We start from the raw sequence: 19745 nt of genomic DNA, 5'->3' as shown, positions 1-19745 counted from the left end.
CTCCATCCCTTACCCCAAGTCCCTCTCCAGCTCTCCTGGAGCCCCTTTAGGCACTGGAAGGGGCTCTGAGGTTTCCTGGGATCCTTCCCTTCTCCGTTCCCAGCAGTGAATCCTTGGTGGGTTCAGCCCTCACCATCAGAGCTCCTCGAAATTCCCTTTTAAGCACTTCTGATCCAGCTCATAAAATGTCCAACTGAAATGAAGCCTGTGTGGTACCACTGAGCCTCCCTGGATGGCTTCCATGGAAAAATCTGCTTGTTTTCCATATGTTTGGTGGCTTTTATATCACTGGAGAGTTATAAATACTTGGGTGGCTTCAATGAGTGCCTGCAATTCCCTGGGAAGCGTTTGACACGGGAGGAATCGGGATGGGAAATCGCTGTATCCTTCTGTTCTGGGTTTTTAGGGAAGGGAAAATCCTGGTTTGGTTGTGTGTTTTTATCCCAAATCAATCTCTGGTGCTTCGGGGGGGGGGGGGGGGGGGGGGGGGGTGTTGTAAAGGTGCTGCTTGGAAAGGTCTCCAGAAAATTCCAGGGAAAAGGGCATGGAAAAGGGAAGGATGTTGGGTCCTTAACCCATTGGAGGTTTATCCCCTCGTGGAGCACAGTAACACATCCAAAATGATGAAAAACCCCTCGGCGTCCTCTTCCTTAAATAAAGAAGGAATAGTGCAGAGCATTATCCATGGATGTAATCCAAACACTCTCCTTTCCAAGCAGATGTCGAGTATTAACTGATTAAAAATAATCACTTTTTTCTTTATTTTTCTTGCTGGATTTAAAGCTAGGGAAAGCTTTAGCTGGGCTTAAAGAGGAGCTAAATCCCTCACTCCCAGGAAATCATCAGCAAATCGAGCTGAAATCCCGGGATGCTGGATATAATTCCTGCTTCCAAACAAGCTTGCTGTGCTTGGGAAGCCTTTGGGAGCCCAGCAGGACCCTCCTGGCGTGCTGGGGGGGCTGGATTGGGGCTTGTTCCCTGTCTCTGCCTCTGATGGATGTTCTCCCTGAGGATCATCATCCCAGAGGATTCCATGGAGCTGCTCCAGAGCTGGAGCCAGGCTGAGAGAGCTGGGGGTGCTCAGCTGGAGAGGAGAAGGCTCCAGGGAGAGCTCAGAGCCCCTTGCAGGGCCTAAAGGGGCTCCAGGAGAGCTGGAGAGGGACTGGGGACAAGGCATGGAGGGACAGGACCCAGGGAATGGCTTCCCAGTGCCAGAGGGCAGGGATGGATGGGAGATTGGGCAGGAATTCCTGGCTGGGAGGGTGCTGAGGCCCTGGAATGGAGTTCCCCGAGGATGCCCCTGGATCCCTGGCAGTGTTCAAGGCCATCTTGGACAGGGTTTGGAGCAGCCTGGGACAGTGGAAGGTGTCCCTGCCCATGGCAGGGGGTGGAACTGGGTGAGCTTTAAATTCCTTCCAACCCAACCCATTCCACGATCCTGCAATTCTCTGAAAACTGGGACAAAACACATTCCCAGGTCTTCATCTCCTCCCTGATTTTCACCTGCTCCAAGCTCCGGCTGCGTGTTTATTTTGGAATTAAAAAAAAACAAACCCCAAACATTAATTGAGCCTGGCTTTTGTATCAGCCGAGTGGGTTGGCCGACACCAGCCTGGAAAATAAACCTTCCCACCTGATAAGGCCCCTCTGGGAATGCCTGTGGGCAGGAAAGCATTCCTGGTGTTTCCAGCAGGAATTCCACGTCTGGGCTGCCTTGCTGCTGCTGCTGCTCCTGCTTTTCCCCCTCCCCGTTCCCAAGCTTTGGGATGATGCCCTTGCAGCTGGGGGGGATCAGGCGCAGAGCACGACACGGGTGTGGAAAAATAAATGTGTGGGACAGAGGGAAATGCCAAACGCGTCGGGAAAAGGGCTGGACGTGAATAATAACCCGGGATCCTTCCCTTCCTTCCCTCCCTCCCACGGCTGCCCTCGGTTCCAGGCGCTGGGAATGGGAGGGATCGGCTTCCCTGCCCAGCGTTATTCCTTTGAAGGAGCGTTTTCCCCAGCGGGAATGAGGATGGGAGAGCCGATAACCTCCCGGTGCTCCTCCCTCCGCCCTGTTAATGATTTCCTTGGAGCTGCGGCAGCCAGGGAGAGCAGAAAGCCTGGGAATTTCCTGCCTGCCTTTGCCACCTCAGGCTGCTGGAGAGGGACAAGGCTTGCGATGTGCCAGGGGCCTCCTGTGAGCTTAAGAAAGGGAAAAAATACCTAAAAATGTGAGCACAGAAGCAGAAATTCTATGTTTCCCCCCAGAACTGGAGACACCAGGTGTTTCCTCCTTCTGTAGAGGGATAATTAAGGAAATTCCATTGTTTCAGTGGAAGAATTTGAGCGCCTGGTAAAGCTGAGCTTTCTGTCTCTGCGTGTCCGTGGGTAGGGATGTGCTGCCTGTGCCGTGGGATGGAATTCCCGGTGTCCTGAGGCCCTGGGGACATCCAGGAATCAGGCCTGGCTCATTCCTGGTGCCCACCCCACCTCCAGGACAGGCCCTGCCCGGAACAGCACCTTCCCAATCCCTCTGGACGAGCCCTGGAGGGGTTTGAAGGGAAGGGTTTCACTCCAGTGTTGTGTCAGACCCTCTGGAGATGTTCTCCTGGGACTTCTGAGCCACACATTCCTAGTCCAGAGCTGGTCTTGGGGAAAACTTCGGGAAAACTTGTCTGGATCATCTCCCAGGTGGTACCAGACACCCTCAATTAGGGGGTGCCTCGTTAAGAAATGCAAAGCAGGCAGGGCAGGTATTCCCTGGGTTTCTTTTCCCAGCTGAGAAGGGGCTGTTGGGGGTCCAAGAGGTTTTCCTGGAGCTTCCCACTGGGTTGTGGCTCCATGGAAAGCAGCAGCCTGTGCTCATCCTTCACCCTGGAGCATCGTTTCCTGTTGACCCACCTGGAAAACTGCCAGGAGCCTTTCCCTCGGTTTAATCCCCCTGTGCTTTAATCATTACCTGCCTGCCCATCTCGCTCCTGCCGGGGAATGCAAATGGAGCCAGAGCAGAGGAGCAAATCCAGAGGTCGAGGGTAATTCCTGGCCTTTTCCACCTCCACGGCTGGCTCCATGTCCTGGGGGGAAGAGCCTGGCTGGGAACAGGTGGCTCTCCTGCAGCAGGTGACCGTGGCTCTCTCTGGGATCATTTTTCCAAAGGGAAAAGCTGTTGATTCCTAGGGGGATGCCCCTGTGCCAGCCCAGCCCTGGGAGTGGGGAGGCTGGCACCAAGCTCTGAGGCACCACTGGAATGGTGGCTTTGCAGCCTGTGGGAAGAGGGAGGGAATTTGGGGAGTTTTCCTGAGAGTAAATGGAATTTGAGTTTGTGTAATGCAGGGAGCTGCTTTTAGCCTGCCACAGATCCTCCTCCAAACAAAGCCAAGGTTACGCAGTAAATTGCGGAGCGGGGCTGGTTTATTTTGATGAATTTTTATTTTGATGTCTGCTTGAATGGGATTCTCTGCAGCGCCAGGAAAAACCAAGGATGACTTCACCCTCTCTTAAAAATTTATGCAGAATATATTAATTTTTTCTTTTTAAGTGGAGTATCTTTTTTTTTTTTCAAGCTCTGCTGCTGCAGGGGAGAGAGAGCACTGGGGAGGAGGGTCTGAGGGCTCTCTCCACCCGTGCCCCAGCTGCACAGCGACTCCAGGGATTCTCCATCCATCCTCCCACAGCTGCTCCAGCCTGTCTGTGCTGGTGGGAAGCTGGGAAAGCTGGGGCAGGGTGATGATCCCACAAAGGCCTTTTTTTTTTCTAGAGGCACATCTGGTGTGGGGAATCAAATCCGAGCTGCCCTGAGCAAGTGTTCCTGGATTTCAGTCATGTGAATCCTTGAACAGCTGGGCCTAGGAACAGGATAAATCCCTGTTTGCTGAAGGAAAGGAGGGGAGGCATGGAATTTCTGCTGTTTCCTGCCTGGCTGGGAGTGCCCAGGACATGGTGTGAGCCCGAGCTGTGACCCCACCGTGCCCCTTGGATGAGCTTCTTTCCAGACAAAATAGGGATTGAAGATGACATTTTGTGTGTCCTCGCCCTCCAGCCATGGCCAGGGCCAGACTCTTGTAAATGAGGGGATGTTTGGGTTCATGTTGTGGTTGGAAAAGGCCTCCCAAGATCACCCAGTCCAACCCCAATGATGGGCACATTCCCAAGTGCCCCATCCACTCGATTTTTGAACCCTTCCAGGGATGTGACTCCACCACAGCCTCTTCCAATGCCTAACCCATCCTTCAGTGCAGGAATTTCGCCTGAAATCCAACCTGAACCTCCCTCCCCTGGCGCAACTTTCGGCCTTTCCCCCGTGTCCTCTGGCTCTCCCTGCCCCAAGCCAGGCCGGGTGGGGCCGGGGCCAGGTGGGCGCTGGGGCAGAGCTCCGCTCCCTCCCTGCCGGCTGCACGAGGTAAAAATAACCGGGAATGTAGGGCAGAGCCTCTCCCAGCAGTTCCCGCGCGGGGTTTCCGAGGCAGCAGGCACAAGGAAGGTGTCCGGAGCTGTTACCTCAGGGCCGGCTGGTTTTGGGTGCCTCGGGGCCGCGCTCCATCCCTCTCCGGGCCGGTCCCGGGGGGCTCGGGGGGGCTGGAACTGCGGCCGCCGCAGCATCGCCGGGGCCGGGGGAGCCTCCCCGTGTCCAGTGGGGGTTTGAGGGATTTTTTTCCCCCCCTCCTGGAGCGGAGCGCGGCCGCAGCGGCCCCGCCCGGAGCCCCGAGCGGAGCGGGCGGAGGCGGCCCCGGCCCGGCCCCCCCGAGCTCCCGGGGCCGCCGCTGCGCAGGCGGAGCAGCGCGGCCGCATCCATCTTCCCGGGCTGCCTCCTCCTCCTGCCTTCTCCCCATCCTCCTCCTCCTCCTCCCCATCCTCCTCCTTCTCCTCCGCCGGGGCCGCGGCGGCTGCGGGCGCTGCCGGCGGGGCGGCAGCGGCGGATGATGCACCGAGATGGTTCACCAGGAAAACTGCTCCTACCAGGTAAGGGGCGAGAGCGGCCTGGAGCCCAGCCCCGGGCAGCTCCGGGCAGCCCCGGGCCAGCCCCGGCCGGAGCCGGCCCCGGTGTGTGGCACCCCCGGGGGATGCGGCAGCGCGGGGCCGCCGCTTCGGGCTCGCACCGAGCACCCCGGGGATCGCACCGAGCACCCCGGGGCGAGGCAGCCAGAGCAGCCCCGGGGCTTTTGTGCTCGCCATGTGATGCTCGGAGGCGCAGCGGGGCCGGGGATGCGCTGCCCACATCCCGCTGCCTGCCCGGGCCCCGCTGCCCGCATCCCTCTGCCTGCATCCCGCTGCTCTCCTGCCGGGATAAAACCGCTCCCTGGAAGCGAGAGAGCCGCGGGATCGCGCTCCCGGAGCTGCCGCAGCACAGGGATGTCTGGTTTAGAGCATTTCCTGCGCTTCCCACATTTCACGAGTGCGAGAGCTGCCTGCAGGATGGTGATTCACCGGCTGCGGTCTGCTCGTGGTTCCGCAGGAGCTGGGGATGGGGGTGTTTGTGAGCATCCATCACGGCCGCCCCCGTCCCCCGGGGGTCCCCGTGTTTGGGGAACATCGCGATTATTTTAGTGGCCAAAATGAGAGCTGGGCTGGGCTGGGGTTGTGGCTTCATTTCCCTCCCAAGAGAGGATGGGTGCTGTGGGTGCACCTGCACGGGAAGCAGCTCACTGGGGGCTCGGTGGCGCTTTTAGGGGCTCGATGGCACTTTTAGGGGCTCGATGGCTCATTTAGGGGCTCGATGGCACCGGCGGATTATTAAATGCACCAACATCTGTCCCTCTGGCACGGCGATGCTGAGAAATGCCTTTGCCTACGTGCAGTGAGGGTGTTTCGGAAAACCCCCATTCCCAAACATTCCCAGAGCCAGACCCTCAGCAAGCAGGGCCTTGTCTGGACCAGCGCCCCATCCTTGTTTTTCCTCCATTCCCGTGTTTAATTCCAACTTCAAGCCGTGCTTTCCAACAGAATATCTCAGATGCAAAATACCTCATGAAGGGAAAAGATATGAATCAGAGAGAAGAGTTGAAAGGATTTTTCACGGAATGTTTTCAGTCTAGCAATTCTGGAAGGGAATTTCCACTTTCGGGAAAAAATATCCTGGGGATTTTTTCTTTTTTTGCCCCAGCCTTTTGATTTCCCGGCAGCTCCGAGCCTGTTGCTCTGGACAGCCGGGATAAATGGTGCCATTGTTTGGGAGTAGCGGATGTTTTCCCAGCATACTCAGGAACGCACGGGTTAAAGGTTGGGCATTGTCTCCCGGCTGGAAGCGGCTCCGGGGGGTGGGATGATGATGGTGATGATGATGATGGTGATGGTGATGATGATGCCGAGCTGCGGCACAGGCCTGGCCTAAAATCCTTGGGTGTTACTGCGACAGCGCTGCTGCCTTTCCCTGCTTCCATCCCCTGCTTGTTTATGGATCGGTGCCCTCCAAACCCATAAATATTAGAAGGAAACCAGCCAGAAACCACGCAAATCCTAAGAAAAAAAAACCATCCAGGGAAACATCTTTTCAATTTAAATCTGTTCCCAAACCTTTCTAGGGCGCTGCAGAGATTAAGAGCAACCCCAGCCCCCTCGCAACCCCATTAACCCGAAGGCCGAGCTTTAATCCTTTTGTGGATGGCAGTCCCGGGGTTTGGGATCAGCAATGGAAGGCAGCAATGATGGGATTTTGGTGGCTGCCCGCGGGAGGGGGTGGCAGTGTTTAATCTGCTCTGCTCCCTCCTCACACCCCTTTTTTGGAGCTGTTAAAGAAACTAAAAATAAATCAAAGAGAGGAACAAGCCAGCGCCTGGGAAAACTTGAAAAGGGGTTTGTTTTGAAGGATTCTGGCAGAAAAACTCTGACGTGCCCAGGTCACGGCTGGGCCACCAAATCCGTGGCAGGGAGGGAGCTGGGAATGGGGCAGGTGCTGAGGAAGAGGAGGAAATTCCTGTCGTGTGCCATTCCTTGCCTCAAATCCCTGATTCCCCCAGAAATGGGCTGGGAAATTCAGGTGGCCCTGGGCTCTGCTGGGGTTCAGATGTGGCTGAGTCTGGTGAATTCCTTGAATTTAGGCCGGATCCTCCATGGTCTAGAGGTCCCAGCATCTGTTGTCTTTTCCACAGATGCATCCTGGAATCAGGCTGGATGCTGATCCATGTCATGGATTTTCCCCTTAGTTTTGTTTCTTTTCCTATTTATTCCAGTTTATTTCCCTATATCGAACATTTCATGCAGGGCTCTGTAATTCCTCCTGCAGTCTGACCCAGAGAACCTTGGCTGGTGCCCACTGAGCCATGTTTCGTGAGCTACTGAGCCCACATGGAATAAAAATCCAGCGTGCAAATCCAGGCTTTAGCCCAGAAATAAAGGTTTTATTCTGCTGCGTGGTTCAGCTGGGCTTTACTGGCCCTCAGCCTCAGCCAGGCCTCCGGTTTGCTTTGTAAATCTGCATTTTCAGCGGGTCCATGGAGCAGAGCTGGGCTCCTCAGCCTCCTCCTGGCTCTATCCATGGTTTTTTGCCATCACTGTGCAAGTAGCTGATGTGTCTGAATCGTGGATTTTTAAATTCCCGACTGAAAGCAGAGAAGGCAGGGGCACCCAGTGCCCGTGCCTGAGGCAGGAGCCTCCCAGTTGCCCCTGGGAACGGGATTTGGCTCCGTGTTTTGGCACCAGGCACGAGCTGAGCTATCTGCTGGCAGCAGGGTCGCTCTGGAGATGGTTCCAGGCTCCACACGTGCGAGGAAAATTAAGAAGGAAAAGAGATCTGAGGAGAAAAGAGATTTTATTGGCTTAGAAATTTTCTCTGAGGTGGGGCAGGGGGTGTGGTTGATCCTGCTTGGATCTGTGGGTTTTCCTGGGATGTGAGATGTGTCCAGCTATTGGGATTGACTTTGTCTGTCTGTTTTTGAGAGGGATCTGTTGGGTAACCCTGTGGCAGGGAGGTGCTGGTGTTCCTGTGGGTTGGGAAGGTGCTGGTGCCACTCTGGATCAGGCTGGAAGCCCCAGGAATGGACTGGGCAAGGCTGGGTGCCCCTCACCCCTCCCAGGATCCCACTGAAGCATAATGGAATTAATCCATAAAATTCACAGGCTTAAAATGCAGAGTGCTCATTTAAAAAAAAAAAAAAAAAAAAAAAGAACCAAAAGAATTGGAGACTTTATGAGGTTTCTTTGGTTTGATCTCAGGAGGGGTTTGGAGGGTCCAGAAATCAGCTGTCATCATCCTTTTCTTTAAAGTGAGTGCAAATTCTGGTGGCAAAATATAACCCCGAGGGACAGGCCTTGGGGAAAACCCCAGATTCCATGAAAATCCAGTGTGGAAAAGCTGGAGAGCTGCTGGCCTGGCCCCTTGCCCGTGGAGAGAGGCTGCAGCCTGGTACAGCTCCGTGCCACTGCCCCACATCCACGGCAGTGACAATAGAACAGAGCCTTTGTCAGGGAGCTCTGGGGCCTTGTTTGGACACAGATCCCAAAAAAAGGCTCTGCCAAGTGGTGGAAAAGCACTTGGAGTGTGCTAAAGCTCAGGGAAGCATCACCAGAAGGAGGCCTTGGGCCAGCTCATCCCGGAATTTTATAGACTTACAGGTGCCTTGTGTTGAGAAGGAATGGGTGGGAGAGGTTTATTCCAAGATTTGCAATAAAATCAAGGTTTTGTGGAATGGAATCGCAGAATCCCAGAATAGTTTGGATTGAAAGGGGCCTTAAAGCCCATCCCCACGGGCAGGGACACTTCCCACTGTCCCAGGCTGCTCCAAGCCCCATCCAGCCTGGCCTTGGATGCTTCCACGGATCCAGGGGCAGCCACAGCTGCTCTGGGAATTCCATTCCAGGGCCCCACCGCCCTCCCAGGGAGGAATTTATTCCCAGTATCCCATCTATCCCTGCTCTCTTTCAGCTTAAAACCATTTCCCCCTGTCTTGTCACCCCGTGCTCTTGTAAAGAGTCTCTCCTGGTAGTTCTGGCAACTTGAGATTCCATAATCCTGGAATTTACCTCCATCCTCTGTCCTGGGTGCTCCATGGCCACGAACACAATTTGGGCAGCTTGGAGGGCTTTCCTTGATCTCTGCTGGGAACTCAGGGGCTTCCTCTCCTCCCTTGGGATCCAGTGGTGTTTGGGAGCTGATCCCAGCAGGAAGGGGGGATTCCTCCCCTCTGGAGCACACCCCAGCCCTGGGGGGATGTCACTGACCCCAGCAATGCTTTTACACTCAGGAAAGGAGAATTTTGCTGCTTTCTTGTCCTCGAGCCATCGGGGCGTGCTCTGAGCACCCCAAACTGGCTGTGCCCTATTTCCTCGCCTCACTTAGGGATGATTTAAGCACTTCCATGCCCATGCCGGCGTTCCTGGCGGCGCTGGCTCCGTGTGATCCCATCCCAGGAACCCCCCAGCTGACCTGCTCCAGATTTTGCTGCTTTGAGCTTTCCCTTCGTGCTGGAAAAACGAAATCAGGCTCTTCCCCCTCTGGCATCGCCGGCGGCTGCTGCAGGAGCTGCGCCCATGGAGAGGGCAGTGGGATCTGCATTCCTTGGGCACTGATGCCAGCATGGAGCCCTTTTTGGGGATGTTCCAGGCAGAGGGCAATGGTGGCTGTGGGTCAGGCAGCCCCTGGGGAAGCAGCTGAACACCAAGGGGTTTGGTCCCTGCGCTGAGAGAATCCCCAAATCCCTTTCCCTTTGGATATCCCGCATTTAAATCGGCCTTTTCCAGCACGGAGGTGCCCATCCCAAGGGAGCAGGTCCTGGTACTGAGGAGGGCACCAAATGTGCCCCCAGCCGTGGTTCCAGGGGTGCTTCTCAGCCAGGTCTGGGGTTTCTCCCGTGGCCTGGAATAGCTCCTGGATGCAGGGTTTTCCCTGGAGACTGGGATCAGTTCTGGGAATGCCCTTGTGCAGAGTCCTGGCGCTTCCCAGGAGGGCAGGGCAGAGGTGAGCTGGCCTGAGAGCTGGGATGGCGGACAAAACATCCTGAAAACTGCGGGTGACGAGGGTTGAATATATTTATTTCTATTTCTGGCTTCAGGGTTGTGTCACTTCCTCCCCTTGGGGGTGGCTCTGGTGTCACTTTGCAGGGGTGGGCACCACAGCCCAGCCAGGGAGGGGACGTGGGGACATCCCCGATGGATGAGGACAGGGTGATGCAGGGTTGTCACAAACCGGGAGGGGACTCGTGTGACAAATCCCAGGCTCAGCCCCGGCCCGGGGCTCCTGGCCACCACATGCTCCCCTGGGGCTGTGCCATGATTTATTTATTTGGGATTTATTGTGTCAGGATCCATCCCCATCCGGGAGAGGAAGTGGATTTAGCAACAGCGGGAAAAGACACAATGAGTCAGCGGCGGAGGGGAACTGAAAATAAGGAAATATCCAGAGAATGACTTTGTTTCATTTGGGAATTACAGTTGCAAAGCACAATCCAGGGACAAGAGTGGAATTGAACATCTATTGTTGCTGGTTTTTCCCTGATAATTCGGAGTAGATTTGTGCTGGGATGCATCATTTGGGTGTTGTTAGAGCTGGGAATTTAGCTGGACTTTGCATTTGGGGTGGAATGATGTTGTCATGGCTTGGATATCTCATTAAATGTTGTAGGGCAATTAAAATCAGTTATCTGTAGTGTTCCACCAAAAATCAGGATTTTTCTTGCTGCTGTGCCAGGTTGTGAGGAGAAACTGTGGCATAATTCCATTTTCCTAAGGATTCCTTTTGGGAATGCCTGCCCTGAGCTGTGCTCTGCCTCTCCCTGCAGCTGATCCCGACAAACCTTTCCCACTGGGATGGGATCTCGGCAAGGACAGAGCGGGATTTTTGTGGGAGGAGGTCGGTGGCGGCGTTGGGAAGCCCGGATCTCCAGGCAGGAATGCTGGAGGCAGGAGCTGGAAGCTCCAGATTTGGGGGCTGCCAGTCCCCCCAGGAGCCAGAGCTGGAGTTTTTGGGGATCCCCAGCCTCTGCACACCCACAGGTATTTAATTCCAAGAAATTGAGGATTTTTTTTGCACCTGCAAAAGCCGATTTAGCCAGGAAAGAGCTCCGTGGGGTCCTTGCTGGTGGGGTTTGCGTGGAGCGAAAATTCCATCTCGTGGTTCCCATCGCTGCCCCTCCTGTGATGGGTGGACCGGGACCCCCAGCCATGGCTGGGAATTCACCGGGATACCTTCCCTGGGGAAAAGCCCCAGGAGAAAGCCCCTTGCTCCGGGCGGGCAGCGCTGCCAGGCCGGGATTTTGACACCAGACACCGGGATTTTTCCTGCCCTTGTGCAGGCTCGGGGTTATTTTTATCCGGCGCTGGCAGTGGCTGCAGAAGGACGCGGCTTCCCAGCCCCGCCGATCCTCCGCTGCCTGGGGCTCCCTGACTTTATTTGGGAAAACCAAGGTGCTCCTTGGACGGCCGGGAGCAGAGAGGTGCTGGAAAAGCATCCCGGCCTGGAAAGCGCCTGTGGAGCGAGCCCTTCATCCCATGGTGGCGGCTGGCGAGGACTGAGATGTCCCTTCGGGATCGGGAGCGATCCAGCGGCCGCCTGAGGAGCCGGGAGCGAGGGAGATGAGCCGGGAGGGGGATGATGATGGAATGGGTGACGTCATCAGGAAAGCAGCCCCGCCGCCCGGGGAGGGGAGCTATAAAAAGGTAAGGGACAAAAAGGGACAGAAAGGGGCCTTTGTGTGCCACCAGGCGGGACCCGCGGGAATGCTGCGGGAATGCTGCCCAAATCCCGCCCAGGCCGGTGGGATTCGGGGGCTGCAGCAAGGGAAACTCCATGGTTTTCGAAGTGCTGGCACAGGGCAGCAAAGCTAGCTCCCTCCTTGTTTCCCTATCTCCTGGTGATAAACAGAATACCAGGAGAAGTTTCCAAAGGCATTGTCCTACCTGGAAACCCCCGGGATTTTAAAGCAATTCGTGACGTGGCTCAAAACGCACGAGTTTGACTTGGGGTTGCTTTTATCCCGTGGGGAAAAAAAAAAAAAGGAGATAAAACCACGTTTTCTGTGGTTCTCATTTGTGTGTAAATCCCAGAATAGCCCCTGTGCTGGGCAGAGATAAAACGAGGCACTGCCTGTGGCTCTGGGACTTTAAATATAGTCCTGGTCCAGGGCTGGGAATGACAGAGCTGGGCAAAAATAGCCCTGGTGGCCTGGCCGGGTGTCCCAGTGCTCCTGCTGGGTGTCCCAGTGCTCCAGGCCAGGTGTCCCAGTGCTCCAGGCCAGGTATCCCAGTGCTCCTGGCCAGGTATCCCAGTGCTCCTGCTGGGTGTCCCAGTGCTCCTGCAGTGTTTGGTGCTGGAGGATGTGTGGGGAGGGATTCTCCCTCTCTGCTCCCCTCTCCTGAGACCCCTCCTGCAGAGCTGCACCAGGGCTGGAGGCCCAGCAGGAGGATGTGGAGGTGCTGGAGAGAGTCCAGAGGGATTCCATGCAGCTGTTCCAAGGCTGGAGCCCCTCTGGAGCCAGGCTGGGAGAGCTGGGGGTGTTCACCTGGAGAAGGGAAAACTCCAGGGAGAGCTCAGAGCCCCTTGCAGGGTCTAAAGGGGCTCCAGGAGAGCTGGAGAGGGACTGGGGACAAGGGATGGAGGGACAGGACACAGGGAATGGCTTCCCAGTGCCAGAGGGCAGGGCTGGATGGGATGTTGGGAAGGAATTGTTCCCTGGGAGGGGTTGGGGTGGAATTTCCCAGAGCAGCTGGGGCTGCCCCTGGATCCCTGGCAGTGCCCAAGGCCAGGCTGGACATTGGGGCTGGGAGCAGCCTGGGACAGTGGGAGGTGTCCCTGCCCGTGGACAGGAAATGGGATGAGCTTTGGGATCCCTTCCAGCCCAACCCATTCCAGGATTCTGGGATATGTTGGCCTTTTCCCTGGAGCAGCCACAGCCAGACCTGACATTGTGTTCTCATTCCTGGGCTCCGGCACAGGTGGCTGCTGCCCTTCCGAGCGGGAAGGTCAGGGGGAAGAAGGAAAACATCCGCCCTGGATTGTTCTGTTTTCCCTTAAAAATCAAAAGCAGCTTTTTTGTTTAAAATCACTGTGAGAACCGAATTGTCCTCACTCTGCACAGAGCAGAAATGCTTTTATTTTTTGAGTCAGTGCCAAAATACACATTTAAGTACCACAGGGTTATGCTTTCCTTGGAATTACCTTTGCATTTTGAGGATTTGTCCATTATTCCTTCTATACCAAGCCAGAATATTTGATAGTCAACCCCCCCCTTGCTGTTTCCCTTCTCCATTTATATTTTTCCATCCCCAGCTCCGGATTTCAGCTGTCAGGTAATTTATCCAAAGCCTAAAGCCCAGTTCCCTCAGGTGTATTTTATTCCTCAGTAACTGCTCCCCATTTTATAATAACAAATAGGACTCTTGATTTCTTTATGGTCGTTACCCTGGGCCTGCCTTGGAAAATGGGATCTTCCCAGCTCAGTCCTGGGAGCGGAGTTATTTAGAATCCTCAGTAATGACCTGGTGGAGAAAACAAATTGCACATTGATTAAATGTACAGATGTCAGCCTGGGAGCAGCGGGGCCTGGTGGGAAACAGCGGAATTAAAACAGATCTGGAGAGACAGATCCGTCGGGAAGGAGGGAAAATGTCCAGTTCTGCCTGTATTTTAATGGGAAAAGAGCAGCTTTTGGTGCCCACGGAGGAGGTGGGGATGCCAGAGGAGGGAGAGGTCCCAGCTGGAGTGGAGGCTGGGCAGGAGGAGGTGGGGACGGGCTGTGGGCGCTGGATTTCGCTTGGAGCACAAGGAAAATCAAATTTAGACGGGAGGATGTGGGAGAGGATCATCTGAGCTGGGAAAGGGGAAATTTCCAGGGCTTGGTGGAATATTGGTGCAGTGGCACAGCCGTGGGCATCCTGAGATGGGCAGCACGAGGAGCTGGCACCAACCTCCCTTGTTCTGCTTCCAATCCATTAAAAATTATTTTCCCTCATTTTTCCTTTTTTTTTTTCCCCTGTTCTGCCGTGCCCAGCAGGGCTGGCTATTTTTAATCCTAAATCCGTCTCCATGTAGGTATTTGAGGTATTGATTATTGAAACCTAAAAACGCAATGGTCTGGTAGAATTTCAGAGACCTGGAGCTCAACCCAGAAACTCGGTACCGCTTGGTGTCGTGGGGTTTCTTTTATTATTTTAAGGATTTGAAATAAAAGGAGTTAGGCTGTAAATGAAGTATTTAGGGAAGGGATTGACAATTTAATGGGCAGGGTAATAATGTGTGTAATCAGCACTGGAGCTGGAATTAAATCATTAGTTATTTTAGGTTAATAATTTGCATTTTGTGACACTTCTTTGTACAAAAAGGTGCTTTATTTTTCCTGAGGTGGGATATGGGAAGCACAACTCCATGAATTAACCCCATGGAAGCAGCCCAGCCCTGCCTGCAATGTTTCTTTTTGCTGTGTTTTCTGGATTGGGGATTAAGTGTTATTTTGTAATTAAATGTTTGAGGCCTTCCAAGTGTTCCTTCCATCAATAACTTCCTGAATTTGTTGTCAGGGGTGGCACGTGATCCATTAGTGACAGACTCTGGGGGGGATTTTGAATCTAGATCTGAGATTTGCATTGACTGTACATTGATTACAGAATTACTGGTCAGGGATTAATTTCAAATCATTGTGTTGATTGCTATTTTAAACCCCCCATACATTCTATTTCTATTTCTATATCTATTTCTATTTCTACAAATAGAAATACATAAATAGAAATATATTTCTATTTATATAAATATAAATATATATATATTTATATATAAAAATCCATCTTAAAACCCAGGGATAATTTGATGACCACCATCAAAATCCATCCCTGGGCACGCTGGCAGGATTTATGTGGGATTGGAAGCTGCTCAGGGAGGTGGAAGATGCTGATGGGGGTGGCTGTGTGTGGATATAGGTACAGGTATTGGCGAATATATAGGGATGTATCTGTCAGCAAGTTTGGGTTGGAATCAGATAGATGATCTTTAAGGTCCTTCTGAACCCAAACCATTCTATGATTCCATGTGGAGAGAGATGCAATTGGAGATTCCGGCTGGGATGGGCTCTGTGGTTCACCCAAGCGTGGAATGCTTGGGAGACGCTGAACATCTGAGCGTGGTGGTGGGGCTGGTGGGACACGTCCCCTTCCCGTGCCCTGGCCTGGCCAGAGCTCATCCCTCCCTGTCCCTTACAGAGCTCATCCCTCCCTGTCCCTTACAGAGCTCATCCCTCCCTGTCCCTTCCCAAACTCATCCCTCCCTGTCCCTTCCCGAGCTCATCCCTCCCTGTCCCTTACAGAGCTCATCCCTCCCTGTCCCTTCCCAAACTCATCCCTCCCTGTCCCTTCCCGAGCTCATCCCTCCCTGTCCCTTACAGAGCTCATCCCTCCCTGTCCCTTCCCGAGCTCATCCCTCCCTGTCCCTTACCAAACTCATCCCTCCCTGTCCCTTCCCAAACTCATCCCTCCCTGTCCCTTCCCAAGCTCATCCCTCCCTGTCCCTTCCCAAACTCATCCTTCCCTGTCCCTTCCCAGAGCTCATCCCTCGCTGTCCCTTCCCAAACTCATCCCTCGCTCTCCCTTCCCAAACTCATCCCTCGCTCTCCCTTCCCAAACTCATCCCTCACTCTCCCTTCCCAGAGCTCATCCCTCACTGTCCCTTCCCAAACTCATCCCTCGCTCTCCCTTCCCAAACTCATCCCTCGCTGTCCCTTCCCGAGCTCATCCCTCACTGTCCCTCCCTTGCAGGCCCAGAAGAATGAGCGCGAGTCCATCCGGCAGAAGTTGGCTCTGGGCAGTTTCTTCGACGATGGCCCCGGGCTCTACACGAGCTGCAGCAAGAGCGGCAAGCCCAGCCTGTCCTCCCGGTAAGCCAGAGCCCAAAACCTCAGGGCAGCCTGGGAAGTGGGGGATCTCTCTGGTGGAACATCCCAGGACCATCTCTCACTCTTTGCTTTCAGCCCTATTCCTGAGTTTTCCTTGTTTTCTTTGCAGTACTTGTGTGTTATGTGGATACTCGTAAATGATGTGGGGAAATCCTCATTTCAAAGTGGGTAGAAAGGTATTTGGATATTTAGGGGATAAAGGAAATGAGGTGAAGTTTTTTGGATGAGGTTTCCTTCAGGTTTTCATTCAGGATTTGGAACAGGTGTCCCAGAGGAGCTGTGGCTGCCCCTGGATCCCTGGAAGCATCCAAGGCCAGGTTGGACAGGGCTTGGAGCAGCCTGGGATAGTGGAAGGTGTCCCTGCCTATGGCAGGGAGTGGAATAAGATGGACTTTAGGATCCCTTCCAACCCAAACCTTTTGGGAATTCCAGCCTAGATGATTCTGGGATTCTGTGATTCATGCTCAGAAAGCACCAGAGAATGGACAAAATAAGCTCTAACATGGCCTCCTGCCTCCCCGCCACATCCCCAAGCTCTGCTTCAGACATGGCTCCATCCCTGGAGCTGCTCATGGGTTCCTCACTTGGATTTTTAAGATTTTTGCATCAAATACACTCCAGAAAGTCCTGTTTGTGTTCAGCTGGGTGAAGCATCAAACACCTCCCATGCTGGGAGTGAAGCTCTGCCTGTTGCCATGGAGTGGGAGAAGAAAGGAGTCTTAGGGAGGCAGGAATCCAGGAGGAATCCTGCTGTTCCAGGGGACAGGTACAGTTGTGGAATTAATTTGAGCTTCTGATCGTGTGAAAGGGAAAACAGCTTTGTGTGTAGTTACAGCTGAACCAGGAGCTGCTGTCTGATAATTAGAGCACGGCTCTAATTAACGCAGCTCATCGGGGTCTGGCAGCTGTGCTCCCAGAAATTGCCAGCTGTGCCTGAAGGCTTTGGTGTTTGTTAATATTTATAATCCAGGAGAAGTATTCCCTGTTCCAGGACCTGCAGGAACCTTTGCAGGATGTGGCTCCCATGTTTTTGTATGGAATTATAGAGCAGGATCGTGGAATGCTTGGGTTGGAAGGGACCTTAAAGCTCATCCAGTTCCCTATCCATGGGCAGGGACATTTCCCACTATCCCAGGCTGCTCCAAGCCCTGTCCAGCCCAGCCTGGAGCAATTCCAGGGATCCAGGGGCAGCCACAGCTGCTCTGCCAGGGCCTCATCTCCTTAACCACAAACAATTATTTATCCTATTTATTTTAGGGTAGTAGTAACTAATAAACTCCACAGAAATAGATGGAAAATGGGAGTTTGCTGTTCCTAAGGACCAGTACAAGCTCCCACCACACTGGTAATGAGGAATAACAGGCAGCAGGATGTGGAGGATTCCCCATCTCCAGCAGGTGGTGATGGATTGGGATCTCTCACCTGGAGAAGTGCTTTTCCCTTCTCTCAGCCTGCACTGGGATGCCCTTCCCTGATCCACTGTATCCAGAGAAAATCATTCCTGGGGAGGGGAATTTGGGTGGGGTTAATCAGTCCCAATCCAGCAATGGAGCAGGGAGGTCTGGAAAACACCGGAATAAACTCTTGTGTTACAGGAGTGTGTGGGATACAAACAGTGAATAAATAATTTCCACCACTGACAAAATACTTTATAATATATATTACTGTGTATGTTAATTCTATCTTTATACTTTTCTCTGTAATTTTTTTATTCTTTATTTGCCAATAATTTATGCACTTTTTATAGCAACACATTCCATATCTTCTGTTGTGTTTTACATAGTTTATTTAATGTAATCAGAGCTGAATAATCAAAAAGAGGAATGATATTCCAAAATAATGATCATAAAAAGGAATCAAAAACCTCTGCAGCGTGGGGGTAATTCTGCAGTTTATCAGCAGATGGTGGTAGCAGCCCTGGCATTAAGTGACACTGAGTTCCCAGTGCCACGCTGAACCGGTCACCTGATGAACCCCAGCACGGGGTTGATGGCAGTCCCAGCCCCAGGGGACGGCGGGGCCACCTCTCCCTGTCCTCCCCCAGGTTACAGAGTGGGATGAACCTGCAGATCTGCTTTGTGAACGACAGTGGCAGTGACAAGGACAGCGATGGCGATGACAGCAAGACAGAGACCAGCCTGGACACGCCGTTGTCACCCATGGTGGGTCTGGGAACTCAACCCAAGCCACAGGGAATCCACAAGGAAGCTGATCCTGTTAAAATAGCAACTCTAAACCCCAGAGCAGCATTTTCAGCCCTCAGTAAAGTGCGGGATGCTGAGGGACAGATAAGAAACACCCCTGGCTGCTGTGGACCTTCACATGAAGGTTCCTTCTTCTTCCTTCCTGCCTTCCTGCCTTCCTGCCTTTCTTTTTGGCCCTGAGAACAATCAGGGAATGGATAGGAAGTGGTATCAGCTCCCAGCAGCTTCCCTCTCTTTTCCTGCTTGGATATGACATTCCTTAGTGGATACACCACCACAGCCCCAGGTGTTTCCCTCCAGCTCAACCTGTGTGGCCTTTCAGCACCTACTGATCTGCTAGCTCCTCTTTCCCTTCAAAGCCCAGAAGCCCTATCTGGGAATCACTCTGATTTTCAAAGATAATCTTGCAGATTAAGATAAAAAAATAAACCCATGCTCTTCACAGTTCTGTAGAAAAGAGCACAAAAATAGGTCAAACTTTGCTGTGGCTTCTTTGCTTCCCCAGAGCAAGCAGAGCTCATCCTACTCTGACAGAGACACGACGGAGGAGGAGTCGGAGTCCCTGGATGACATGGACTTCCTCACCAGGCAAAAGAAGCTCCAGGCTGAGGCCAAGATGGCCTTGGCTATGGCAAAGCCCATGGCCAAGATGCAGGTGGAGGTGGAAAAGCAGAACAGGAAGAAGTCGCCCGTAGCGGATCTTGTGAGTGGGGCCGGGGGTGACCCCAGGGGGGACTCCAGCCCTGGGACATCCACACCACTGGTGGCTCTGGCTCACAGGGATGAGAGACGTGGGGAGGAGAGGTGGAGAAGGGATTGGCCTCAGGAGCTGGAAGGAGTTGTGGGAGCAGGATGGGTGCAGGGAATGGGATGCTGGAGGTTGGTGCTGCCTTGAGGCTGCTCATCCTCTGAGCTGGAGTCTGTTCATCCCATCCCATCCCATCCCATCCCATCCCATCCCATCCCATCCCATCCCATCCCATCCCATCCCATCCCATCCCATCCCATCCCTGAGCACTCCTGCCTTCGTCCAGGGCTGTCACCATCACCCTCACCCCCCCATTCCATCAAACATTCCTGATTCTGGTCGCCTTGGGCCCAGTGTTGTGTTGATGCTTGGCCTCCATTTGGTGGAGTCGTTGCTGCCTGTTTGTGAGGGGGGATGCAAAACTGAGGGGACAAAATGCTCAAAAATAGAAATAATTGGAAGAAAACAGTAAAATGCTGGAAGGAAACACTAAAATATTGGAAGGAAGCAGTAAAATAGTGAATATTTCTTTCCAGCTGCCACATATGCCTCATATCAGTGAATGCCTGATGAAGAGAAGTTTAAAACCCACTGACCTAAGGGACATGACCATCGGGCAGCTACAGGTGATAGTCAATGACCTTCACTCACAGATAGAAAGTAAGTGGTAATTGCTTAATTATTCTGGGGTCAGTCTCCTTTAATTAAGAGCAGTTCTCTGGGATAAATGTAAATATTCTCAGTGGAAAGGGCTGTGCAGCCCTGGGCAGTGATGGAGCCCCCAACCCCGCAGAGATTTAAAAGCCCTGTGGATGTGGCACTTGGTGGGGAAAATCTCAACCTGGGGTCCCCCCAGGACATCCCAAACTCACCCCATTTCTCCCTGGAGCAGGCTTGAACGAGGAGCTGGTGCAGCTGCTGCTGATCCGGGACGAGCTGCACACGGAGCAGGATGCCATGCTGGTGGACATCGAGGATCTCACCAGGTGAAGCAGGAATTTC

General features: G+C 53.5%; 1 protein-coding gene and 1 long non-coding RNA gene across 2 annotated transcripts in view; one reads left to right on the top strand and one right to left on the bottom strand.

Annotated features, from left to right (window-relative positions):
* Positions 1 to 19745, top strand: part of SCHIP1 (schwannomin interacting protein 1) — an 84195-nt gene that overhangs the window by 62854 nt on the left and 1596 nt on the right. The window contains exons 7-11 of the mRNA XM_048314675.1: positions 15655 to 15773; positions 17836 to 17953; positions 18501 to 18698; positions 19280 to 19403; positions 19636 to 19729. Of these exons, the coding sequence (XP_048170632.1) occupies positions 15655 to 15773; positions 17836 to 17953; positions 18501 to 18698; positions 19280 to 19403; positions 19636 to 19729 (653 nt within the window). The remainder of the gene's footprint in view (positions 1 to 15654; positions 15774 to 17835; positions 17954 to 18500; positions 18699 to 19279; positions 19404 to 19635; positions 19730 to 19745) is intronic.
* On the bottom strand, positions 3396 to 4686 carry LOC125330669. The gene is made up of 2 exons (XR_007205676.1): positions 4483 to 4686; positions 3396 to 3830 (listed from the first exon to the last, which is right to left on the bottom strand). It is a non-coding gene; the product is annotated as an uncharacterized LOC125330669 (long non-coding RNA).

The sequence above is a fragment of the Corvus hawaiiensis genome, chromosome 10 (assembly GCF_020740725.1).
Source record: "Corvus hawaiiensis isolate bCorHaw1 chromosome 10, bCorHaw1.pri.cur, whole genome shotgun sequence".
NCBI lineage: Eukaryota > Metazoa > Chordata > Aves > Passeriformes > Corvidae > Corvus > Corvus hawaiiensis.
The sequence above is the reverse complement of the archived record's forward strand: the minus strand, read 5'-3'. Positions and strand labels throughout refer to the sequence as shown.